This window comes from Corvus moneduloides, chromosome 6, assembly GCF_009650955.1.
Source record: "Corvus moneduloides isolate bCorMon1 chromosome 6, bCorMon1.pri, whole genome shotgun sequence".
In the NCBI taxonomy this organism is placed as follows: Eukaryota; Metazoa; Chordata; class Aves; order Passeriformes; family Corvidae; genus Corvus; species Corvus moneduloides.
The window spans coordinates 15,259,097-15,286,336 of NC_045481.1; the positions used below are offsets into that span (position 1 = coordinate 15,259,097).

Sequence of the window (27,240 nt, forward strand, 5' to 3'; positions counted from 1 at the left end):
TCCAGAAGATGGGGAAGATGGGTACCACCTCACATTTATGGCCTTGAGGAGTCTGAGAGAGAATCTGTTGTTCACATTTAGGTGGTATGGGAGCAGTCCTTTTCCACGAGTAAGCTCTTAAAAATACTACTTGGAACAGGTTCACAAGTGCTGTTGTCATCTTTTGGAATCCTGAAGTCTCAAACTTGCAGCCTTGAAAATGTATGAACAACTCTAACACATCAGTAAATACCCATGTAATGTTTGGCTGTTTTGTTTAATAAGTATCAGCTAAAACAAGAGTAAATGCAGATCACTTCTCCCCAGGCAAATAAAACTCTCCAGGACAGTATATTTTACTTCAAAATTATATGGCAATTTTTTTTCTTCTTTAGGTTCCAGAAACATATCCATATATGGTCTACTTGTCAGGGACAATAAATAATGATGTAATAGAAAGGTCAACTTTGTGTCATTTAGCTACAGGATGTTGATGAAGTGAAGTTCTTCAGATAATGCAACAAAGAAGAACTTTAGGATTGGTACAAGTTTCTGCTGTGCATCTTCAAACAGGAAATCTGAGATTGGGAACAACTTATATTTTGGCTTGTATTCGCTGATCATGGGGTGATCCAGAAATAAACTCCAGGCTTCAAAGCGAGCGTGTTTCAAAGCTGTCCTGCAGTTGATCGAAACATCCCGGCAAAGCAGGGAGACAAATACCAGCGAGGATTTTCTGAATTAAGACTTAACCAAGAAGATAACCCATTTCAGCACTATTATTACCCTTTTATTTCAGAACAAAAAGGTAATGCAAATATGCATGTTTTGAACTTACTAGTACTTTCAATCTCTCTGTTCATTATGTCTATGCAAATATTTATTCCTGCAGCAGTTTGTAATCTAACACCCTAACACAGCCTTGAGACTTGCTTTTGTTTGTTTTGGGCTTTGGGTTTTTTTCAAATATGCCATAAAACACTGTCTGGTGATAAGCAGAACAGTAGCTTTGTCATTTCCTCATTTTTCTTTTGCTTGCAGGTGATGCTTGTATCTTTGTCCCTAGAGTATCTTGCTCAGAAATCAGTGCTATAGCTACAACATACTAAGGTAGAATGTAGCATGCAAGGCACAGTGTGGAGGAGAAAAATGACATCAGCAAATCATTAATTTCTAAATTTCTAGTTGGTTTGACATGAAGCTAATATTGCACTGATTGCTGTGTGAATGAATACGTTCTGAGAAGAAATAAAAGCTTGCAGGTGTATGATTTCCAGTAAAGAATTTGCACAGAATCATGATTTGGTGGCATCAGGGCATATGCCATACTGATAGGTGACCTGTTTTGACAGCTGGGTCTGAGCAAGGGGATTTGTTTGCTCAGATGATTCCTTCGAGAAGCCTGGCTTTGCTCCTTCAGCACTGGGCTAGAACTTGAGTGGTTTGCATAAGCTGTCACTACAAAGGATCCTTGCCTGTTGCCGCAGCCTGACAGCATGAGGTGTCATCCTTCTGATGTCTCAGCTCTGGCAGATCTGATGGGCACTGAAATCTTTCTGGTTTTGCAAAATCATTTGCTTCCTTGCAATAGTTATCCAATATAATACCCTTGGAAAACTGCAAAAGTTTATCAGGAAACTGACCTAAAATGTGAGCACTTCAAGTGCTGCAAGTTGGTCTGGTTTCCATTGCCTGCAGAGGATCTGTCCTGAAAGATGCCACAGTAAGAACCGAAGAAGAGGCTCAGTTTGCTGTGAAGACATCCAGCTGTGTATTCCTTCCCCCATGTGTGCTCCTGCTGCTTTCAGAAGTAAAGACAAACACATAGAAAGGCAAACATGGATCTGCAGAAGCAGGGGCTCAACCATTCCTTGAAAAAGGCAAAATGATGAAGCTGCTCCTCTTTTCTCTCTTTTGCAGCCTCCAAAGACTGGTTATGTTTTTACAAATGTGGTTTATAACACCCTGAGCCATAAATAACACGGTTCTGTATTCAGTTACAAGCTGACTGGGATAAACTCAGCGCAAAGACAGGCAAAGTCTGGCTCTGTTCCCTTAATGGCCTTGTCACTCACCTGCCATCCTTCTCTGACAGAAATAAGTAATTCTGCTAATTCTGCTGCCTGGGGTCTATTGAGGAGGGACAGGCAGCCTCGCTAAGCTTTTCTTTAAAGAAGTGCTATCAACGGGGACCAGTTGTTTCAGATGCTAATGGCATTGAATTGCACGGTTCTGCGTGTTCAAAGCCAGCCGTAATCCTTGTTTATTTATGTTGCATCAGGGATCAAAAGCCCATTCTCCTAATCACTGTATGTTGAGAGAGCTTGTAGTCCGAATGTAATAGCAACCTAATTGTGTTTGTCTCTGGCTTTTGCCATCATGTAGGTAATTACTAGTACTCCCCCTTGTGAGCAGTACCTTTGATTTCAGAGATCTACCAGGTACAGCTGCTCGTTAACACAGGTTAGAAGGCGGCAGCATGGTCCTTGCACAAGTATTTTATTTCCAGCCTTACCTTCTGGTCACTTGATGCAGCTAAGTTGCCTCTGTATGGCACAGACCTGATTACTACATCTGAATTAAAAAACTCTCACTCAAATCTGGATGACAAAATTAAAATCAGGACCAGACTCTATGTGGAAATGGTGGTAAGTTTAGATTACAGAAGATCTTGTCAGACTGAGCTACTAAATGGCAACACAGACAGCAGAATCCCAAGACATGTCTCTGCCAAGAGAGATCACTAGTGAAGCCACCCAGACCTGAAAGCAAAGCACTCTCTAAGGAATAATAAAGGCACTATACCCACAGCTTTAAAAATCAGGTTCTGCTGTTCTAGTAGATGCTGTGTGCTACCTGCCTGTGAGGATGGGCTCTTGGGCTGCTGGAGAAATGCAGAGTACAGCCAAACGTTAAAACATCCCCCCAAAACTTAAAGTTAGGATGAAGAATGAACGCAGCATTTAACTTTTAAATCTAATTCCAATATTTTAAACCTACAGTAAGCTGGCTTAGAGCAAGGAAATAGATTCAAGCTGCATTTAGAAAGACCACTTTGGCCAGATCTTACTAATCCAAACTAGTTCAAGCATTTCTAGCAACAAAGATTGATTTTTTTCATACCTTCATTACAGAAGGTGGAAAATATTTAGCTTATAGCACATTAGCCTACTGTCTTTCACAAGTCTGTGGCTGGCAGTTCACCGATGGCCTCAGATGGGGTAAACTTAGCCCTGCTGTGTCAGCTGAGCAAGGGCACTCCCAGGTGATGCCACTGAGCTTGGCCTCAGGGAAAGAAGGGTAAACTGAATCAGGCTGTGGTGCATTAGCCTCCAGCCAAGGGCATGTGCTCAGCCTGTTGTTGCAGCAGCTCAGCTGGCCCATTGTGGCTTCTTACAGACATAACTCAGACCAGTGCCCCTGTCCTGTGGTCCTGCAGCTTCAAACAAAAGCATCCTCAGGTGGAAGGGGAGGGTGGTGGCTCTGCTGTGCTCTGTTCTGCAGGGGGCTGTGGGGAAGAAGGCACGTGCCCTGCCTCCTGCCACACTCAGTCACAGCACACAGGCAAACTGCACACACACACTTGTCTGAGCAAGTGGAGACCAGAGGGGGATGCAGGAAGAGCTTCAAACCCAACTAGAACACTCCCTGCAGGGGTTCAGGGCAGCCAAGGCTGTCCCTGGCTCTCAGTAAGGACCCAAAAACTCCTGCAGCCCCAGGATGTGACCCCCACACCTTCATAGTGTTTGTGCAGTGCCATGAGCAGAACTGAAAGCTTTCTCTATTTTGAGCCCTATGAAGTTTCTCCCTGCAGCATGAGTCAGTGATGGGAGCTGCAGCCAGTGCTGTTGTTTCTGCACTCTGTGGAATTCCTGTCAAAATATTTAGATTAGTGAGGCTCACCAACATGCAGGAGAGGTTCTCCCTTTTCTCTGTTAGTGGGTTGGACCCAGTTAACCCCTACAAAGGATAAGAGGAGGAAATATGAGTTATCCCCACAAATTTAAAATCTTCCCTTTTGCTCCCTTTGCCTTAAGAATGTGTGAAACAAAAGGAGGGAGGGGAAGAAGGTCCAGAAGCAGCCTTTATACCTAGATCCATTTGGGATGTGGTGAAGGAGCGATATCAGTTAGCTCCTCTGTGCCAGGGTGCGGAGTCACGTTGGCAGAGGTCTCCTGTACAGTCCTTAAAGCCCAGGCTGCCACAGAAGGCACTGCAACACCCAGCTCAGAAGCACAGTGGCGATGGATTCACTGCCATAAGGATGCTGGCAATGGGACTGGGGAGGATGCAGAGTATGGGTCCGTGTCCCAGGCTGCACTGGTGTGGGTTGCCCTTAGAGAGGAGCAGTTTCATCTCCATTCTTGCCTTCTCCAAGGATTCATTGTGCATCACCTCCATTAGGAGCTTAAGATCAGATCCTGCCCTCTCTGCTGACGGGTTTGTTTAGGTTTCTGAGTCACCACTGGGGCCAGGTCCCTACAGTCAGGCATTGCAGTGCTGGATGCTGCAGACGAGCCTTCCAGCTCCAGCCTGTGGATTCCACACATCTGCAGCTACTACGTGAGTTCCTAGGCTGAGCGACTATGTAAGTACTGCCCACCATGCCAGGGGCTGAGCAAGCCAGACAGCAGCAGCAGCTGCTGGACAAACGAAGCTGTGTCATGGTTCTCAGCCAGCTGCTGGCTGGAGAGCAGCCAAAGGCAGGTACCGGAGCAGCGGGGGCGCAGGGAAGCTATCAGCGCTGTGACGCCTGGGCTTGGATCTTCGGGACAGTGAGGGTCACAGCGGAGCTGAGGCACCCCCTGGAGAAGGGAAGCAACAGCAGCCATGAGACATCTGGCTGAAAATAAAGAAAAAAATAGAGAGAGAGAGAAAAAACCACCAAAACTGGGTTGTATTATTTACAGCAATTGAAGGTTTTATTTTGGCATTTTTCATGGCTGTAAAATATATTCTTTGTTGTTAAAAGTCATAATGTCAATCTGAAATCTGCTGGGCTTCCCTTTACCCTGAAGTGTTTCCACTTCTTCTGGAGTGGGTTTAGAGCCTGAGGTGGCTGTTGATGTGGGAGATATCACCATGTCTGAAGTGAAAACCCTAAATCCAAGATTTTAAGTTACTTGATTGATTCAAGCTCTTGCAATGTCTTCAAATTGTATTTGGGGAGCTGCCATTTCCTCCAGGTCAGGACTGTCTCTTGGCTGTGCACAGAGCAGCAAGAGCTGCTACAGCAGGGCACTTTCCTGGTGTGAGGCTTGTGGCCTGCTGGACCCCTCTGCCACTGGTGTCAGTGTGAGTGCCCAGGAAACCAGGCTGACCCGGGCGCTCGGAGGAGAGAGCAGCTGTACAGGGAAAGGGAGCTGACAGCTCCCCTGAGGCTCCTGCTGAGGCAGATCCTGAGCAGTGGGAAGCTGGGTGGTTCTGCTGTCCTCATCCTCATGGCTCTGCCGGCTGGCCCAGATCAGTAAGACCTGATCCTGGGCAGAGCAGGGCTGTGTGGAGCTGGAGACCAACCTTGCTGTGGCATTGATGGGACAGGGACTGGCAGCCACAGGGTGGGAGCAGGCAGCTTTTTCAGCAACCCCACTGGTACACTCAGGCAGCCCCTCGCCTCTCTGCACCTGGGGGACATGCCTCCACAGTCCCCTCCTGCTAGGTCCCTGTCCTCCCCTGTCACATCCATGTCCTCCTGAGCAGCTTGTTCCCATTGCTCCTCATCCCAGTCTCCCCATTATTTTACACAGCTCTCACTCAGCGCTTATAAAATCAAACCTATTCTGTGCTGGCTGTTATCTCCTTAAGAGAGGCAAGCTTTTCCACTTCCTCCCATAAAATAAACCCTTGGCTCTTGAATACTGATGGCCAGAGTGCTCTCTGGCATCCGAATGAGATCCTGCTAGAGCATTGTACCATTCATGGCATTAGTACTTCCCCTATCACTGCTGGAAATTCTGCAGTATCTTGACTTGTCTTTGCCTTTTAGAGTCCTGCAGTGGTGGTTCACAGTTATTCTGTGATTGCTGAGTGTGCCCAATTCCCCCTTCTCTCATTTCCATCTCGCTCATGACCTTGAACTTTGTTCTGTGAAAAAGCAAAAATCAGAAGTGAAACAGAGCAGTGTGGTGTTGCTCTCCTCACTGAGTGAAACAAAGTCACTTCAAAGCATAGCTTTGCATGTTGCTTGAGAGATCTCCAGATAAGGTGGAAAAAATTACAAAGCGTCTCTGGAGAACCTGTCCTTACAGAGAACCAGCAAAGAGACAAACCTCTTCCCTTAATTTCCTGCAATTACAGCAAGAAAGAAAACCAGTAAAAGGAGACATTCATTGGTGTTCTCCCAAATAAATTTCAAAAATGTATCTCTTTAATCTTAAGGGGATTTCCTTTACCTATTTTTCTCTTGAGATGTGGTAACCGGAATAAGCAGATAAAAACTTGCCTTGCTTGCAGCAACTCCCCCTTTTTTAAACACCAGCTAAACCAGTTATTTCTGTGTAATTGAAAGGAGTTAGTTCATTAAGTTTACAAGCAGATTTTAGCTGATAATGTTCTCTCCCTGGTGAAGGATTTCTGAAGGATTTTCTGGTCAGTCTAGTTAAGAGGCACACCTGAATGACAGCACACAATAGTTGAGTTTTTTTCCAGATTTTGATGGCCACAATTTCCTTTTACAGGAAAGCAAAGAATTATAAAAATGGCTACAACGGCAGCAAACACTCAAAGACAAACAATAGGCTGTGAGGAGTACAGTCTGTACAGCAGCCTGAGCGAAGATGAGCTTATAAAGATGGCCATCCAGCAGAGCTTGGAAGAGGATGCAGCAGGTCAACCAACGGCCCAGAGCCCCCAGAAGTCGATGGTGGCCCGTGCTGGTGAGGTGGCTGCCCCGAGCCGTGCCAGCCCCCACAACCCTCCCTACCGCATCTACCCCTGGCAAAGGTAAGCGAGTGCCAGCCCAAGCTGCTCCCCCAGAGAGCCCTGCCCAGGAAGGAAAACCAGGCTCCCTGTCAGTGCACGTGCTCTCTAATTAGCTGTGCCAGGCGGCTCCTCTGCGAGTCTGTCATTAGTGTCAAAGCCGGAGTCTGCTATAAATCCAGTGAGGTCAACAATTTACGTGCTCGCAGCGAGAGGAGAATTTGCTTCATGTTGTCCATTTTAAGCAACAAATAAAACAAATAAAGGGGCACAGCCACAAGGTTTCCTGAACAACAGAAGCCCTCCCAAGGCCAGCTGCTCCTTTCCCCCACTGTATGCCAAGCTTTGCCAGAGAGGGAGCAAAGCATTTGTTATGAGAAAACGTAAGAGAGGCACAAAAAATATGTATATAAAACAGTGTGAGCTGACTACCTGTTAAATACTTCAGCTTTTAAAGGATGTGGTTATTTCAGATCAGTCTGACTTCAAGCATGCCACTCTTAGCCAAGAGCAGCTCCAGACACCAAATCGTGGCAGCATCCCCCTCCCCTGCAATGCTGAGCTGTGGTCACAGAGACCTGCTGACAGCTTCAAACCCAGATGTTGTTCCCCTTTCATTTTACAAAAGGCAGGTTTCTCAAGGAGGAAGGGAATAGATTCCAAAGTCACCTCCAAAACAAGGAAAAATATCCTTTTAATCTTTTAAGTTACTTTAATTTTCCCTTTTTTAATAAACTGAGAGCTACAAAAGTTCTGTTCCTCCTCCTTTTTTGTAACTCCACCACCCTCTGATGCCTTGCTCATTACCGCCTGTGGTAATGAAACAAACCTGTTTGGTTTCCAAGGCTGGGAAGCTGGGGACAATTTGATGAGCAGCAAGCATGTGCATAGCTGTGGAATCGGGATGCTGTGCTGCCAGCAGTCCTGCTCCCAAAGGCTGTGGTTTCTCGGTGTGGTTACTGTGCATTTGTACAGTCAGCTCTCCTGTAGAGACCCGAGGCAGGGGAGAATAAGGGCTTCCCTGGCCATTTGGTCCCGACCTTGTTGGAGGTCCTTCAACACCTGCTATTTTGGCAAAAAGCAGCATTAGCAGTTCTGTGCATTAACCCAGCCCAGGAGTGTACGACCTCTCACCAAAGGGAAAACCTTTGAAGCTTGTAGCACCAAATCTGTAGCATTGCTGAACTCTTCTGCCACCTGGGAGAGCCAAGCTGGAAAAGGAGCTGACATCCAGTGGCTCTGGGTCCTCCGCTGCCCCCACCCTGACCCACTTGCTTGGCACTTTGGAGGTGATGAATGTCACCTCACCTCTCTTTGTGCCTGCTTCCTGTGTGGTGGTGGTGGTAGGGTTAACCACACTGTTGTCTTATATGGTCATTTGAATCCCCTGACGCTTCCTCAGAGGGCCAAAAATAAACTCGAGCTGAGTGAGCAGCTGAATCCAGTGCAGAGCAAGCCGTGGCCATCTGCTTTTATTCAAAGCCCTGACCAGCAGGCTTTCTCACTCCGTCTCTGTGGATGTGTGTCTCTGTCTCTGCCTCAGCATGACTTGTTTCTCCTATTCGGAGTATTTCTCCTTATTTCATTCTTGTCATCGCCACACCAGATTGGCGGCCCAGCAGACAGGCCGTGCTCAGCCATCCAGCTCGGGGGCAGCCTGGGGGGTCAGGCGAAGGCACGACAGCAGCACGTCCCAGTCCGTGTAAGTGTCTCCCTCTCCCTCTCCTGCTTTCCCCTGCGGTCAAAACAAGCCTTGCTACCCACTCTCTCCTTGAGACATCTCTTCTGGGTGGTGATGGTGCCTGGTGGGGGGAAATGGTGGTGTTCATCTGGAGGAGGTCTCACTGACACATGCACCTCACCCTCGCTGCACTCCTGTTCTTCCTTCCAACCTCCCCGCTGCCCCAGACCATGCCCATGCTCTTGCAGGTGACACACCTCAAGTCTCCCTTGTTCTCTTCTCCTTCTTCATCTCTCTCCGTCCCCCCAGTGCTCATGTCCTGGGGACTCTTGGTCACTCAGAAGCTCTGAGGTGACAAGGACAACAGAAAGAGATGACTGCACTGTGGTTAATTTATATAGGTTGGCTCACTTACGATCAGGATAGATGAGGGAGGCAGGTGCTGATAGTAACTACATTGGTATTAAGTTCAGGGCTCAGCAACGGGAAAAAGTAGGGGGAAAAATGTATCCCAAGATGCCATGCCTGTTACCAGCCATACGTGTGCAGTCCAGCCACACTGAGGAGGGCTTACTTAAATCCCCAAGGAATCCTCCTTTTCCAAGGAGGAAACTGGCTTGACTGACTGGTCCTCCTGGCCATGTTTTGCTGTTGGCAGAGGCTGCAAATAAGCTTAGTTGAACATAGCCATGGATGAGAAAAGCAGACAGTGGCCCAAGCTCTGTCCCAGTGCCTGTGTGTATTGGAAATGTCTGGACCATGGCGGGTTTATTACGCCTCTGTGCAGGGCAGAATAGATACATGCACCTGCCCTTAGCTACCAGATGACAAGAGAAAAGCGTTACAGCCAGCACTTCCCTGTGTCCTGCAGAAAAGAAACTTCCCGCCTATTCTATCTACCCAGTTCAAATCTTGTTTAATGCATCTTACAAGTCCCTCCCTGGAAGCACAGGCACAGTGACTACCTTCCACCACTCTTCTTCCTTTCACCCCTCACCCAGCTTTACAATCTCCCCCACTTCCCCCTGCATCCTGGCTGATCCAGGCTCTGTACCTGGCCCTCCACTGGCATTGCACTCCCTACCATTGTGAAAACCTCTTCCTGCTACAACATGAAGCCTGCCTTATCCCTGTCATCTGCCAGCTTTCCTTGGCCATGCTGAAATTGCATCCTCTTACTTAAGTGCTCTGCACTGCTTGCATGCCTCTGATGCATTGGGTGCAGCAGAAGTCTTGAGGGCAGGCTGTTCTTCTCCACCAGGTAGCTCAATAGAGTTCAGTCTACAAGAAGGCTGATAAACTAGCCCACCTCTGCTGTCAGGTAGAGCAAAAAGATAGCTGGGAAGTCCTAGGAGAGCATGATGGCATGACTGTTTTATAGCCCTAGTCTCATAGCTAGGCAGGGATGGTATTTGACTTCATCTGGGGAAGTGTTGTTCCTTCATCCTGCCCGCAACTCTCCAGGCTGCCAGGAAAAGAAGGAGCTTCTTGAACCTTTCTATGCTCCACTGAACCTCTTCTTCAGCACTCAGAATTGACCTCACCATATATCTCATCTGCAAGGGGTATTTATTATCTTGCCTACTGGCCTTTGAAATGCAGTAATTCTTTTGAGTTGCCTATAAGGTTAAGATTTCATCGTATCTTCAGACTTCCTCCATAGTTTTAATACTTGTATTTTCTATATCTGATGAAATCCAGGCAGCAGAATGTGATGGGTTTTTATAACAGCCAACTATAAGCCAGGCAGAAAACAAGGATTTCACATGGACATTCATTAAACTTTCTGTTCTGATCTGGAATTTTCTTGGCTAAAGCATCTGCAGCCTGGTCCAGCAAACCCCCTCATCTTACTCAGGAATCATTTAAGGTCAAGGAACCCAACAGAAGTTTGCTTCATTCAACATCTGAGGGCTTAAGCAGAATAGTAACTGATTCTTCACGCATTTTTAACCCTAGCACAGATCCAAGGTACCCTCCTGCTTTCCCTGAGGTCTCAGATAATGTGATTTACCTTGCATTTGCTGTGAGCCAGCCCCATGAGCAGACTTCTGCCATGGCCCACCTGGCATGCAGTAATTCATTAAGCACCAGTAATTATATCATGTGCCCAAATCCTGAGGTCACAGCCCTACATGTGTAACATGAGTCTTTGCACAAAACAACAGATGGTTTCAGCAGCCTTGTGCCAGAGGTGTTGAAAGATGAAGATCCCCCACCTCCACCTCCCCTCCCAGCCAAAAATGCCAATAGTTGCTGTCAGCAGACTTCAACAAAATGCTCAAACGCCTGCATAAAAATCTATTGTATGTACACAATTAGGAATCTTAGCTTTAGTCCCCAGGGTACTCTAAGCAGTATGGAGGTACAGCAGCGTCCCTGGGACATCTGGCCAGCAGTTATCACAACATCAGTCGATTCCTCCTGGGAGGGCTGTGGCCAGGACAGCAGCTGCCTGTTCTAGCTGTTATCTTCTCAGGCAAAATGCCTGGCCTTGTGTCCCATATCTCTCCTCATTCCAGTGTTGCTATTTTTGTGACCCTACTGTCATGAAATCACTGCTTCCAGCTATAGAGAAGGAGCAAGTGGCACCAAGTACTATTTCACCTGGGAAATGGTGTCTTTTCCCATGCCCTGGCACAAGTGTTGAGGCCACCTGTTCCACTCCAGGTCCTGAAAAGCAGCTTCGTGCCTTCTTTTACTGCTAATATCAGTTTTTATGGCATAGACTGTGTACCTTTTGGCAAACAGAAATTAGTGAGGCCTGTGTGAGTTTCAGACTGTTGGTCTGTCCAGCCCCTACAAGGTAATGGAGTTCAGTGCTCCTCCTGTAACTCCCACTAAATGCACAGGTTGCACCAGTATACTGCTTTGTGAAGACTCCTGTGCTGACCTGCCCATATTTTTCTGTCTCTGATCTCACTCTGTTGTGGTATTTTAGACTTTCTTCCTGTCATAACTGAAGTTTCTTGTTGTTCCCATCATCACTGGCCTGCATGACCTCCATCACATGCTGTATTCCTGCCCTGGCAGTGCTAATAGTTCAACATGCACCCTGCAGTCTCTGACTTCACAACTGCAAGTTTTTCTCTGTAGAGCTAGTTCAAACCACAAAGGCTCCAGCGTTTTCTGCAACTTCTTGTTTTCTGTCTCTGAAACTATAGCCCACGTTCATTTTTTGCAAGTCGCCCTTAGAATTGGTAAAGTGCTTCTTCCTCTGCAGTGTTGGCTGTGCTGAATCTTAGTCATTTAGTGCATCACAATAACAAAGCTGTGGCTGCCTTATCCCAGCACAGCTCAGCTGGAGCCCAAGCAGATGCCAACACTGGAAGGCACAGCCCACCAACATGCACAGAGCTACTGCCCACCATGGGCAAGGGTCCTGCCTGCTTTGGCTGCTGGGTCCGAGCTCCCCAGCTCCCTACCTCGGCCGTGCTACCAGCAGCCTCAGAATGGGTGGAAGGAGGGTGGCAGGTCCTGTTCAGGTACTGCTGACACAGGGCACAGTGACTGTCAGGCAGTGTTGGGACTCCCGCTGTGTGGGGAGACTCACAGAAGCTGTCGCTGTCACTCTGCAGTAGGATTGGTGTGCCCAGGTCAGCTCTGCTCTGCAAACACTCAGAGAGCTCGGAGAAGTGGGTTGCTGCCCAGAGTGTGAGGAATGCATGCTTGGCAGAGGGTAGGTGGATTTTTTTCAGTCTTCCCTGGATGAAGAAAGGAGAGCCAAGACCAACACCCCAGTTCACATGGTCTAATCAGAGCTCTCCCTTCTTCATAAATGCACTGGCTAAATTCTGAAAACAGGATTGTGAGAGGAAATATAAAGTATCTTCAAAATACAAGAGTAAGATTTATTGATAGTTTCTGTTAAAGCCACATGCAAATCAAATCTAAAAATTTCTTCAAGGATGAAGAGGAGTAATTTTCTTCAAAGTTGATCTTATTTAGAAGATCTCATATGGAAGCACCATGCAACATGGAACAGCAAGGTGATGAAATTATCAGTCATGGACACTCCACAGTGTATAGAGGAATGTCAGAGCCAGTCTTCCACAACTTCCAATGTCTAAAATATAAGTATTTATGCCAGACATTAGTTACACCTACACTTTCCTTACACTCTGAGGAGAGAGATCAGTTCCTCCAGACAGTGATTCTTCTGATCTGCTGACAATGACAAAATCAGAGAAGACAAATTTTACCTTTACAGGCCCTACGGTGTCTCACGGTACAAATATTTGCTATACAGACTGCAGGGGTTCACTATTTTGGCCAAATAAAACAGTGATGTCACTGCAGAAAGCTTCTCAGTAATGAAGGAAACAATAACCAAGTTTTAATCTTGTTTTAAAGAGAAATTGACCCTGTAGTGGCAGCAATCAAGAATGGAGATGAAAAAGCAGTATGCAACATGATGAAATCAGGAAAAAACCTTTCTGTACCTAATAAGGATGGCTGGATACCCCTCCATGAAGCTGCATACTATGGCCAAGTGGGCTGCCTGAGCCTGCTGCAAAAAGGTCAGTAAAGCTAAAACTAACTAATTACAAAAGGGAAAAGAAGAAAATGAATAAACTAAAAGGCCAAATTAGCAGTATTTTAATCCTGGCCTGGGGCTGTGTATGAAGCTTCTTTCCAACCTCCCTGCCTGTATATTAATTTCACCTTCTCTTGGAAAGTAGGTTTTCAGACTGAAGCCTCTAAAAGTTAGAATATTTGGGAGAAAGTGACACGGGTTAGATCCTGCCAAGCCCTGGCTTTCTCATGCTAAGGCCTTGAAGCTGAGCTCTCTACTGTTGTGGGCTGCTTAGCTGCTGTAGCTGACAGGAATAACGCCACTTTCCCCTGGGGGGAGATCCAACCCAGCATCTCTTTGCTGGTGCTTGAAAGCGGTTAATTACTGTAGTTTGTTTTCAAACTGCTGCTGAAGAGCAGTTGCTCAACAACTTTCTGCATCACTAGTGGCCAAAGCCGAACATTTTAATCTAAACTGAAGACAGATTTAGATACTCAGTCTGAGTTAAAGTAACATTATAGTATATTCCTAACTTAGACTGCTTATGGAAAAGGAAAAGAAATAAACAACAAAAACTTAAGCCCTCAAGGATTTAGAAGGGTGATGGTGCATTACATGCCACAATGACTCTGAGCTCACCATTCCTTCACAGCATACCCTGGCACCATCGACCAGCGCACCCTCAATGAGGAGACAGCTCTCTACCTGGCCACCAGCCGGGGCAACCTGGACTGCCTGCTCACCCTGCTGCAGGCTGGGGCTGAGCCCGACATCTCCAACAAGGCCAGAGAAACACCACTCTACAAAGGTCAGTAGCTGCTTTTCCAGGGATGCCGAGCTCTTCTGGCACCACCAAGGCAGAGCTGCAGGATCACTTGTGATGAGGGGCTAAAAGTCAGTGATTAGCTCCTGTTTTCTACTTCCCTGTGGTAGTCCTCTATCTCCTATGTCTGACCTGCTATGCCATGGCCCTTCTTCTCATCTGCAACACAGAGAGGCACCCTGATGGGTTGCTGAGGGGTGAGATACTCAGTGGGGCCCTAGGCATGGGCTGTCTGCACAATGTCCCAAACTTACAGAAAGCTGGGCAGTGAAGGACTATGTATGCTTTGCTAAACAGTAGGACCTAAGTAGCTGTTAGATGTGCAAGTACAGTAACTGTAGACATGCCAGTGATTCATATACTGTGGGGGTCAGGCCAGGCTGTGTGCTATGGGAGAGTCATAAAACTATAAACAATTCAATGAGGTAGATAAAGTATTTAACACAGACATATTACTTTGCTACTCATTGGAGAGAACACTTTCTTCTTTTAGCAGACTAGCAATACATCCATGATATCACAAACATTCAGAGAAGATGGTCTCTAACACATTCATGTCCAACCCCCTTTGCCATGCCATAACAGTTTTTAGCACTCTAAAACATTAAAAACACATAATACTGGTTAAAACAGCAAGATTTGGATGCATAGCATTAGAGCTGCTTTTAAAATGCTTTTGCTTTAAAATTCTGGTTTTTAGTTGACATGGGAAAAGTTGTTCAGCTGTGCAGTAAACACACAGCAGTAGTAGTGCTCATAGTAATAATAATGACAGCAACAATGATATGAAAACACCCTTTAGCCAGACAAGATCTGTTAGTAAGAACGGGCTAGCCTTGGTGCAGTATCTTCTAGTCTATCCTCAACAACAACAAAAAAAAGAGTTAAAAAACCTGTCATAAAATAATCATCCTTCATATGTAAGCAAATTGAACTCTGCAGAGCTATGGATAGATAATTACAGAAAGGTCTAATTACATAGCTGTTTTCAGTACATATGAGTGTATGTCTCCCCTGTCCTCCTGGGGGAGAACACCATGGAGCTATCACAAGGGAAGAATTGAAACCAAAAGGTGACCTCTGTGAGAAAATGACACTATTATTTCAAAGAAAAAACTAATTGCTATGAAATGTGCTGGCCTCTCTTCTGTACATTATACAACAAATGCTAATTGGGGTTTTTCAATGTAGCTATTCATCCTATGTACCTTTAGGTTGGACTCCCACCACTAAGGTGGGAAGCCTCATGATTTGGGATTCAAAAAACTATGGGACGAATTGGTAGAATAAAAATCAACAAAACTATCAAGAAACTATCTTTAGCTCAGGATGGTCCTGAACTATAAATTTTTTCAGGCTGAGAAAGTGTGACTGACTTACACAACTGTTGGTTTGAGTTTTTTTATTTTCTTGTCTCTATGGAGCTTTATCTGCAGTCCATGGCAAGATAAAGAGTCAGTTTGCACAGAATTTGGAAAGAAAGTGTTCAGGTCACGTGATTTCTGTAACACATTTGTTCTTCATAAATTATTTCCTGCACCTTATCACCTCACTGTATCTCCATGGTTTTCTGTTGGTACACACGTGCTGGGCCGGACTCCCCCCAGTACCAGACTTGGCACAACCCCTGCACAGGACACTTAGCCAGGTCTCAGCTGAAGACTGGCTTCACTGCTACATCCTTTCTGAGTCTCAGACAGCATCACTTGGCAGCAGCCTTGGCCCTCATATACACCTAAAAGGATCTTTGGTCTTACTATGACCTACTTGTATTAAATTGCTTTGGGCTACATGAAACTGATACACAACACCCAGAATATTTTCAAGAGCCTGTCCTAGTCTCTTCCCTTTTTTCCAAAACAGCTTGTGAGCGCAAGAATGCAGAGGCTGCAAGACTCCTGGTGCAGTACAATGCAGATACCAACCATCGTTGCAATCGAGGCTGGACTGCTCTCCATGAAGCTGTCTCCCGAAATGACCTGGAGATTATTGATATCCTTGTGAAAGGGGGTGCCAAGATTGAGTCAGCAAATGCCTACGGAATCACTTCTTTATTTGTGGCAGCTGAGAGTGGGCAATTGGAAGCTTTGAGATACCTTGCAAGATGTGGTGAGTATGGCTTACATGCCTCTATTCATTTAATTCTTAATAATCCAGTTTCCCAGTAATTCTCCCTGACAGTTTTTCTGTCTCTGGAGGCCAGGCCTAGCCTGCAGAGGCACTAGAAGTCTGTTGCTCCTGATGGTGGAACTGGGTAGGGTCTTTCACAGAGCACGAAGTACATGGTTCAGAGGCATGTGCTTCTTCGGCATTCATTCACAGTCACCTACTTTAGGAAGTAATGCAGTGCTGTCTGACTGCCTCTCCTAAGAGCTTTCTAAACCCATATTGCTGCACACATGTCGCCTGAAATCCAGTCAGTCATAAAAGACAGCTGTAGGTGCAATAGATGGCAGAAGTCGAACTTTAGCTAACCCCACCTGGTCATGAACATGCGCAGTGATGGGCAAGGTGAGCTGTTCTCTTCGTAATGTGTCCTCTGAAAACAGATAAAGTACTACTGTAGAGTTGATGGGTTTATATCAAATAGAAGCAGACTTACTCTCCCTATGAGTAAAACATAGAGTGAATTTGAATCTAATTTACACTAAACCTATCTTTTACTGCTCCACTCATGTAAAACAGCTTTACAATAAGCACAATATCACTACTATTCTGAGGCATATTATATTTTCACAATGGACTAATATCTTCACTGTAGGTAAGATTTGGGTCCTGCACTTGCAAAACTAGAGCTTACCAATGATGAAGATGAGAAAAACTTTTGAAAAAATTAATATTATTAAGAAAGATATGAGAGTTGGGAAACAAAAAATGTGTTCTGCTGCCCAGATAATCTTGTCAAGTGAGTTTTGTATGACCAGTTAGTCCATCATGCCGCCTGCGACTTAAGAAACTAAGCCAGAATGTGATTTGTGTTTCAAATTAGATAGATATTAAGATTTCCTTAAAGTCCAATTTTGAGAAAAATACACAAGGAAAAAAACAATAAAACTGTCTAATTGTTTCAAGCCCTGAAAAGCTCTTCTCAGAACCCCAGGAATGATATCATTCATTGTTTACAATGAGCAATTTTCATCATAAAAAGGGTTTCTTTCTCATTAGGAACATAGTCCTGTGTTATGTTTTGTCACTGTAATTCTCCTAATGTTTGCAGCTACAACATCTTCAAAAGGCCAAACACAACACAGATGTTTCAGCTGAGGGTGAGAGCTCAGGGAAATGTTCTCATTGGCAGGGAGATTTCATGATCAAACAGAAGACTGATTGGTTTCTTCACTGGAGTTTAGAAGCAAAACTCCAGTGAACTATCATTCCCATTTAGGATACACATAGATCAGCCTTCCTGAGAACACCATGTTATGGTATATGAAAGTCAAAACCCAGGCTTAAGGGCCTTAAATATCCACAACAGAAAAAATCTAGATTCCAAATTGTTTATGGCAAAAAGGTATTGTCTCGGTTTTCACTTGCATGTTTTTTATTAAGCCAAACACACATTAGAGCTCAAGAAAAAAATTCCTAAATAATCTAGTAGTTTATTGTTAATATTTATCTTCTTTTGTAGTAAAACTTACCATTTGAAGCCCAACTTCAGCCCTCATGAAGCAAAGAGATATGGCCTCAGGTGCTGAGTTTTGAAATGCAATATTCATTGATTAAGGCACACCCCAATAAAACCTGTTTAGAATTGTTGATCAGCACCAAGCAGATGTTATTTTATAGAGTATTATTTTACCCTGGATACATGCTAAAATTAAAAAAGAGTATAAACACTTTACTGTACTTACAGTGTGAATATACAGAGTATAAATGATAAATATAAATAAACATATAGCATAAATAGATATCCATAGAATTTTGGAGACCACCTATTGAGATACTCTAGCCCAAATTCCTTCTCAGGAATAGCATATATACACAGTGTAAACACATAAATATTAATGGCATTACTGCTTTTGAAGGGAAGGTCATGCCCTATAAAGAACAGCCCATTTTAAAATTTTTTTACCTTTGAGCTGCAGCTGAATGGAGTGTGGATTCATGACTGGGACTTAATGGTTGCCACCCATGATAAACTGTCCCTCATAAAATTCCCATCATATTATAAGCCAATGTAAATGTATGATATAAAGGTGTATAACTGACACGACTGTACCACCTCTGATATGACTGTATTCACATTTCATAGCTCCATTTTCATGGAAATAAAAGTGTTCATTCAAAGTATGTTCCTCCCATCTAATTTTAACCTTTTGGTGCTAAAAGGTTTTCTTCCTTCCTAGGTGCTGATATAAATACACAAGCCAGTGATAATGCCTCTGCTCTTTATGAAGCCTGTAAAAATGGACACGTACCTATTGTGGAGTTTCTTTTGTCCCAAGGAGCAGATGCTAACAAAGCCAATAAGGACGGCCTGTTACCTCTTCACATAGCAGCCAAAAAGGGGATTTGCGAGTAAGTTTTAGTTAGCTTCCTGCTTTCATCTTTTAGACAAGAATCCAAAGTCCTTAAAAAAAGGAGAGTATAACGTCCCAGATCTAATTCTGAGCATTGTGAGCAAGGCAGATACCAGCTGAGAAGTGGGCTTTCTGCTTGCAGAGCTCAGGCTAGAAACTATACACCAAAGAGCATTTGGAGGTTGGGATGAGATGGGGTGAGCAGGAATGTGGGGCGAAAGATTCCTGTAATTTTACCAAGACATCACATATTACAGCTAAATAACATCATGTATCTTGGAAGTGGATTAAACTGAAGTTCTTAAAACACCCTTGAATTATAATAGAAAAAGTATTGATGGGGAGTGTTAGTCCTTAATAGCTTTTGCAGCATAGTTAGCAATCATTTTCCTACATGGGCCCATTGTGGTTCTTCCGCACAAGCAGATGTTGGATTTGTCTCTAGTGTGTTCAGGTTTTAATAACAATAATTCAGTTGCTGACAGCAGGAAGTGGTTAAGTGAATCTCTAGGGCATTAGTGAGACTGTTTCTAGAATATGGTGTCCAGTTCTGTTATCCCTCCTTTCAGAAGCCTTTCAGGAAATTGAAAGGCTTCAGAAAAGTAGGACAAGAATTTCTCATGGTCTAGAAAATATATTTTATTAGTGAGTGATTAAATAACTCTTAATGTAACAGACCCACTGCTTTCTTTACGAAGTTAAATGTGTTTGGGATAGAGCTGAGCATATACTTTAAACAGGGAGAAAAGTAAAGAGTGGAAAAAATAAGCAGGAATCGGGTAGAATTCACAGTCCTCTGAAATAAAGGTTTTTCTAGGAAAGCAACAAACTATAGTTTGTGATAAAGAATATCAATTTAGAAGTTGCTGTCTGGGGATGGGATGTTGCACTGTCATGTAAGTAGTAACCTGGGACATTGCAGCATGCTTCTGAGCCTGAACTCTACAACACTTACTTCTGATCCTAGAGCAAGTTTTAGTTCCTGCTTTTAGCCCCTCACTGCTAGAAGAGTGAGTGACCCACAACTAATTTTTCACTGCAGTAACAGATCCCTTTGGTGACTATAGAGGACTCTTCTGACTATCACAGTTTCCATCAAAATACTTCTACAATAGCAAGTGAGAGTGTCTGTCCAACTGCAGTGACTGTTTCTGGACAGTACAGCTATCTTTGCAGAGAACTGCTCAAGTGGATTCCTACATATTTCTGAGGAATAAGTTTTTAACATCACTACACCTTCCCATAATGTTTTTCATTCTAGCATTTACATGTGCTTGGGAATGCCAATTAAGCTTCTCAAATCACTTTGAATAGACCTGAGGATATATAATTTTCTGTAGTTGGAGTAGGCCTGATTCCTTGTGCAAGCTGTGTATTCTAGAGGGCAGCTCAGTGTCAACTTATGTAACAGCTTTATACACTTATATCACGTACATTAATACCTTGCACTGACTAACATAAGCATGACTCAAAATTTTCTCCAGGGTTTGAGTTATAAAGTCATTTTCTTGTGCAAGAAACAGAACTCACCTCCAGTCGTTCACTTTCTAAAAAGTTCATCTGAAATTACAGTAAGTTGATCTGAATCCAATTTGTATATAGAGTACGGGCTAGCTCTCTGAATCTTTCCCTCCCCTCAGTAGTCCCACACTCCGCTCTGAAAAGAAATTTACATGGAAACTCCACAACCTGAGTTCACTCCTGGGTTATGAAAGCAAGGGCCTGATTCAGGGCTCATATCTATTATTCCCAACAGCCAGCAGCACAAATGAGAGCAGAATTTAGTTCAAACTCTGCATTCCTTCACTTGTAAAAGACTGAGCACAAATTTTGTGCACAACTGCTGCAAACTAAGTAGAAAAGAAAGACAAAAGAAAAATATATTCTCTTATAAATATTTATCTAAATGACAAAACTTTAGGCCATTTGGCTGATCATTCTTAATTCCTTTGGTATTCAGTAAAATAACACCCTGCACGGTGACCTCTGTATTCCTGCAGATTTAGTACGTAACTCTGCAGGAATTCCACACTTCTACTATTTGCCAGAGCACGAAGGCTCCCTACCATCAAAAAGCCAAGAATGAGGTCCCAGGGCTCAACTGTCAACTCTTGTTGCTTGGTGTTCGTTTGTTTTAAATGACACCTTGTCAATACTGACCTGAAATTCATAAGGGTCATCTCATAAGCTGTAGTACAATCGCAAGCAGTCACTTAACTCTTTCTCCCTTAGAACTGAGATGCTGAAAAGGGAAGACTTTGTGAAGCATGGGCAGATTTATTAAGTAAATACAAGTCAGTAAACTCTTGGCATGCTCACACTAAGGATGCTTTGCCTCCTCCATATAACCTCTAACAAATAGAAAACACAGAAGCAGGTGTCAGGGATAAGGGGAATCTTGGCACTATTTAAAAACTGTACATGAAGCTCATCATGGGACGTGGTCTGACTTGTCTGGCCTTGGCTGCCTTCACTTGAGTAGCATTCTACCTCTAGAGAAACAGGAAAGGCTCCAAAGGCACCATATTACTGAACTGACCCAGTTTGGAGGGTGAGAAAGAGACACAGGTTCAAGTTACACTTGATTAAACTGATAAAAACTTGATGCTTCCTGCTTGTCATACAAAAATAAATGTGGGGTACAGGGACTGTACTGAGTTCTAGGACACTGCAGCATTTGAATGCAGAGCCTCAGTGCAGCACCCCTGCAGTGAGGTTCAGGTTCCCCTTGCAGACAGAAATGATGCTGTGCCTCTTTAACTCAGATGTGAAAAGCTGGCTGAAGCACATATGCTGGAAGGAAAGAACAAAACAGACCCTTAAATCTTCAAAACATTTGATCATGGGATGACTAATGCTGGTACTTGGCGTAGCGTCCTCACAGTGCTCTGTGCCCTTTTTGTTATTAGGCACTTACAGAACATTTGCTGAGGGTGGGAAGTTGCCAGCTCACCAGCACCCAAACCTCCTGCTCCCTGGCAAGTGTCACAGTGCTGGAAAATTAGTGCAACTGCTTGGAGAAAAAAAAAGTGCTTAATTTCCCAACATATTTACATAATTTAAAAAGCCTTTTTGTTTAAAAATGAGATGTAGAAGTAACTTGGAGACATCAATAGTCCATCATGTAAATAGGAACATAATCCTGTAAAGTGCTGTGCATCTTCAACCCTTATTTCAGCTCCTGGGAGTGTTGGAGGCTCAGTCTTTCACAAGATCACAAGATCATCACAGACAAACATTTTACTGGCTTAGTTCATTATGTAAATATATGTCTGAGGGCCCAGTGTTGGGACCAGTCATTGCAGTCAAGCTGAAGATATGCAGCATTTTAAAGGAGACACACTACATGGTAGGAAACTGAGCTTTGCATGTTTGTGTGTCACCAGAGCTGTTGACTGCTAGGTAGAGTAGTCTGCATGGGAGGGAAAGAAGAGGAGAGGGTGTGCTTGGCTTCCCGGCTCACACAAGTTCCTATTTAAGATATCTCTCTCTCCACAGACATTACACAGGGAGTGTAGGCAACTCTTGAGACAGCAGGCAAATTCAGGTTGGATGGTCTCTAGGCTCTTTCTGAAAGTAGCTTAAGGTGATTTGTCTATATCTACAGCATCGACCTAGGGCCTTGGCTAAATCACCCAACTTTATGAGCAGGAAATCAAGGTTTAACCTATGGGATTGGCCATGCAGCTCCAAAGAGACCTATGCAGACATAAAAATGACTATGGATTTGCGACTGCAGGGCTCCTGTGCATCATATATTTGAAACTCATATTACAAATTAGAGCAGCTTGATTTACGTTGTTGTGTTTAAGGCCACACCACACTTTCCAATAGCAATCCCTCATTTACTGGGGTTTAGGACTTGCCTGTATATTTTTCTCCCTCTGCTGAAACATGGAAACCAGCCTGGAAAATATTTTCACTTCTTTTTCTCCCTTTTACTAATTGTCTTTTTGGCTCCCCATGATCTGGGATGGATGCTGGTAGCTCCATGGATTTGCCACAGCCAAACGCCACACAGTGAAGGCCTTCAGGACAGGGATCAATGCAGGGTAATAACTGAATTGTAAAATCTAATAGGGAAGGCCTGGGAACCAAACCTGTAGTTTATCCTAGCTCAGTCCTGTAGAGATGGGGTTTCACCCCCATCTGGTGTCAAGCCTATTACTGTGGCTGTGACCCACAGGACCTGCCAGCCTTTGTGTTGGCACCCTTCTCTGCTGAGCAGTAAAGCAAAGCCTGTGAAGGTGGGGAGATACATTCTCTCTGCTGGCACCCCAGGCTGGAGGTGGTGAGCCTTTTCCTTCAGTCCTACCCACAGCATGATGATGAAGGTGCAGAAAATCTGGTAGTTCCTGGCTGGTTGTCTGCCATTTGGGCTGTGGAACCTAAGAGAAGTTACAACAGGGTGGGTGAGTGCCAGCATGTTGTCTCTTCCACTGTAACTGCCCCTGTAGCTGCCATTACATCATAGAAACTGAGTGATAATCTTAAAAAAATGTGTTCCTCCGTGAAAGGGGAAGGTCACACAACTCACATTTTTGGCTAGGTAGTTGCACAGGGAGTTGCTGACAGGTTTGAGGTTTGTGCTCTGTTTTCTCTGAGTTGTTCCTGTGCCTGAGTTAGCGGGCTCTGCCTCACAAGTACAATCATAAAGCTATGATTTGCTGTAGGGTTGTAGATCCCCTAGAGCTCACTGCTGCTCACTGAGTCTTCTCCTGGCAGGATTGTCTCCATGCTGATCCCTGTGACCAGCCGCACCCGTGTCAAGCGTAGTGGCATCAGCCCCCTGCACTTAGCAGCCGAACGTAACAATGACGACATCTTGGAAGAGCTGATAGATGCTGGCTACGAGGTCAACACTGCCCTCTCTGATGAACGGTCCTGCCTTTATGAGGACAGACGCACCACCCCGCTCTATTTTGCTGTTTTTAACAACAATATCTACGCCACAGAGCTGCTGCTGCAAGCTGGAGCCAACCCCAATGTTGACCTCATTAACCCATTACTCATCTCCATCCGCCATGGCTGCCTGAAGACCATGAAACTGCTTCTTGACCATGGAGCAAACATTGATGCCTATATATCAAGTTATCCCACCACATTTCCAGCTACCATCATGTTTTCAATGAAGTACCTTTCCGTGCTGAAGTATCTTCTGGATCTGGGCTGTGATGCAGGTTCCTGCTTTGAGTGTCAGTACGGAAATGGCCCACACCCAGCATTAAATTGCAGGCGGGAAAGACTTAATGATCCTCAGCTGACCAGGGAGCCAACTGTAGTACAGGTAAGCACTGCCTAATCTACCTACAGGACTTCTGAGGACATCTCCTACCAGTGGATTTTGACAAGTGTACTTTTTCTTCCACCTTTTTTTGTGAGAGAAAATGCCACTCTCCCTACTTTATTTACAGAAAAAAGGCTCAGTATGAGTCTGCAAACATTCCAAGTTTGCGTCCAATGATAGCAGGAACGTAGGCAACAGCCACTGTGGCCATAGCTTGAATGTACAGTGAATTGTAGCCATCCTGGTAGACTTACTGAGAGTTCTACAATGCTCTTTTCCTCTGGACCTGAGGCGCCAGGAGTGAGGCATATTTTCCTGACAAACATATGGATGATAGCATACGGGTGGTAGAAACCTTCTTTTTGTAACTTGCCCTCTAGGATTTGGTTTGTCTGATACAGAATGTTAGCCACTGGTTACATTAAAACAGTCTAGTGCTTCACTCTATGAGGGTAAACTAGTGAATGTAAACAACTGCAATTTCTGAGTCTACTGGATAAGCAGTCACGGAAAGAGAGCATAAATTATTACATTAGCTATAGGACTGAATTATATTTGAAGTTTTCACAAGAGATCAGGAGATTTAGGCCCATGATTTCATATTTTCAAAGCCACTTACAGTCTTTAGATACCTGCTTTTTATACATGTATCTTTGCAGTCCTTTCTAAAATGCAGCTGGGCTAAGCTTCCATTGGGCTGGAATTGGACTCTGACTCCCTTAAAGGACTTTGCAGAATCTCGAATTACACTTTTTTTCTGATTTCTGTATGTTCTCTCCTTCCAATGTATCTCAAAACCTAATGCTCCACTCAAAATCTGCTGCCTTTCAACAAGCTACACAAAAACGAAATCTCAGCACGGCAGTCTTTCTATCTTGCAAAGAATCAGGGAAGAAATAAATCAGCTTCTATCTAGTTAAATGTAGCTTTGAGGGATTCAGAAGAATCCCAAAGGTGTGGTTACCAATATATGTTCTTTGGTGGTGGAAAGAATAAAGGAAAACATTAAAAGATCCTAGGAAATCTTGACCTTTTTTTATCAGTCCTGTCTTCCAAAAGACTTTACTCTCCAGTAACATATCTGGGGGAAAAAACCAAAAAGAAAATCTTATAGAGAGAATTTTAAGAGTCCATCACAATAATCTCTTATCCTAAAGAGGGCTTTACCCTCAAGAGTCTTTGTCACAACAAAATTCCTCCAGGATACCATATTTTTTGTCAAAGAAAAGTTTATAAAATATATCATCTCTAGTTCTTAATCTGTGATATGGTAGCACATCGAGTGAACAGAGAGATGGAATTTCAAGACAAGTAGAGAGGGTTTGTCTGTAGCCCTCTACAGTATCCTAGCCACTCAAAACCAGTTCCTTCTGGATCTCACCTGAAACTATTGCCTAAGAAAACATTAGGTCACTCGCAAAGGGTCACTGCCTCAATGGTCACATCACATGAGGTAGAGATAGCAAAAGCTGTGTCAAATTTTATCTGTGCCCAGAGAGAAAGCAATGAGGACAGATGCACACAGAAAAAAAAGTAATCTCTTCCCTCTAATATTGTTTTTAATTTGCTTTTACTGCTACGGTTTTGGCTAATAAAAGTGAGACTTGTGTGGTAGCTTCATGATATGTATTTATGATATGGTTTATATTCTGAAATACAGAGGATGTTATGAAACTACAGCCTTCTCCACACAAAGGATGTTCACTTTCTATTTTCTTGTGTAAGATTACGTAAGGATAGTAAATCTGAACAAAGTCTTTATAAAGACTACGAACTACTGTAACTGGATTTGGAAAATGCACAAATATAAATCATCACTGATGCTACTAAATTAAGGTGTCCTGGAGAAAGTGAACACAGAAAAATGGTTGCTGACTCCTTCAACATTTCCAGAACTGCTGTTGATCCCGGGAAGGTGGGGACAGCAGTACCATGCTGCCACGAGAGGGCATTCGGGTTTCTGCCGAGAATGCAGGCTCAGAGCCACCTTGTCCCTGAGTCAATCCCCACTGCCTGTTGTTGCAGTTTTGCATTATTTTCATTTTGCTGTGCTTATTTCCCTGCAATGTGTTTTGAAACGTGTTTATTCCAGAAGTTGTTTTTGTAAGCTGAGCTTGTGAACAAGGAAGAGAGAAAAAGGCAGGCAAGGGCTCTGGTGGAGACAAAAAGAGAGCAAGTAAGATCCAGTGTTTTATTGCCCTACACGTGTCTTCATTTCAACTCTAATAAAGCAGTTACTGCAAGGAGGTGGTAGTGCAGATGCCCAGTCTGTGCATCCCACGGGTAACTGCAGGGCAGTGACACATGCACTGGAGAGTGACAGCCAGATAGACAAAACTGAACTTCCTATAAGCAGCCCAGGTAGGAAACTGTAGGTTGTCCAGTGTGATCCTTCTGACATTACTGTCTCTAGTTGTGCTGGGAAACATTACATGGTGATGTTCAGTGAAAAATAAGAGTCAGAAGAGTCGTAAACACCTCTGTGAATGCTCTCACCTTGAACAAAATAACCTTATTTTCTACAGCTCTATTATTTACTAAGTGAACTAATATAATTTTTCTTCTGAATAAGAGTATCCACACAAGAGTTGAATGATTTTGAGTAAGGACTCCTGCATGTATAATCAAATTTGATCTAGTTACAGGAGCTTAAACTGAGAGAGCTTTAAGCTGGTGCATTTCCTTTCATGCTTGGTGTGGACTTGGAGGGTGCTTGCAGACAGTGTGAGTGACTAAGTTGATGGATGGTGCTCCAGCCACCATCATTCAATACGGTTCAGCCATGGGCCTGAGTTCTTATCCAGAGAGCATGATTTAATTCCTGTTAAACTTCCTGACTGCTTACATGCAGATTACATCCACAGATATCTTCCTCATATACAGAACTCTAAGAGAGACAGATGAAACTGACTGGTATTATATATATATTTAGATTAAAGTGAGCAGATTTTTTTTAAATGAGACTGCACAAAGTCAGGTCCTTAAGTCTGTTCTTCAGTATCTCCAAGCAACCCTTCATGCAATGGATCTGGGTACTCTGCAGCTTGCACTGGGGACAATAGAAAACTTGCACAATCCAGGACTGAGGAAGGAACGTGCCCCTCTATAAGGCCCAGGATAGTTCTCACATGAGTGAGTAAAATGGCCTGGGATTCATCTGTGCAGAGATTTCTCCAGGCTTGTTTCTAGTAAGGTGTTTGGTCCCCCAAAGCTGCAGATACTAGCAGGTTCACAAGAAGCAGGAGGTGCTGTGCCCTTCTGAACCTCCCTCTTTCCCTAAGATTCCTTTTTGCCCCACAGAGTCCCTCCGAGGAAGGGAAAGGACTCAGCATGCTAGGTCACAGGGCCCTAGACTGCATGGACCTTTCAGCAGCCCCTGACTGGCTTGGGGCAAAGTTCCTCTGCCACTGCATTTCTGTGGAAGTAGGATCTTTGGACTTGTAGACAATTCAACATTATTCCATGTTCCAGAGCTAGGCCTTCACCAGGGATTTGACATCCTGTAATTGCAAAGAG

At 44.1% G+C, this 27,240-nt stretch overlaps 1 protein-coding gene across 5 annotated transcripts in view; it reads left to right on the forward strand.

Annotated features, from left to right (window-relative positions):
- Positions 1-396: 396 nt before the first annotated feature.
- Positions 397-27,240, forward strand: part of ASB2 (ankyrin repeat and SOCS box containing 2) — a 32,047-nt gene continuing 5,203 nt past the window's right edge. The window contains exons 1-8 of one of the 5 annotated variants that reach the window (XM_032112666.1): positions 397-787; positions 6,657-6,921; positions 8,504-8,599; positions 12,932-13,098; positions 13,747-13,902; positions 15,781-16,026; positions 18,264-18,435; positions 23,163-23,724. In XM_032112666.1, coding sequence (XP_031968557.1) covers positions 6,677-6,921; positions 8,504-8,599; positions 12,932-13,098; positions 13,747-13,902; positions 15,781-16,026; positions 18,264-18,435; positions 23,163-23,724 — 1,644 coding nt within the window. In that variant the 5' untranslated portion in view covers positions 397-787; positions 6,657-6,676. Of the gene's footprint in view, positions 788-4,443; positions 4,568-6,656; positions 6,922-8,503; positions 8,600-12,931; positions 13,099-13,746; positions 13,903-15,780; positions 16,027-18,263; positions 18,436-23,162; positions 23,725-27,240 lie in introns of those variants that run through there. The other 4 variants (XM_032112662.1, XM_032112665.1, XM_032112663.1 and 1 more) reach the window with 4 other exon arrangements.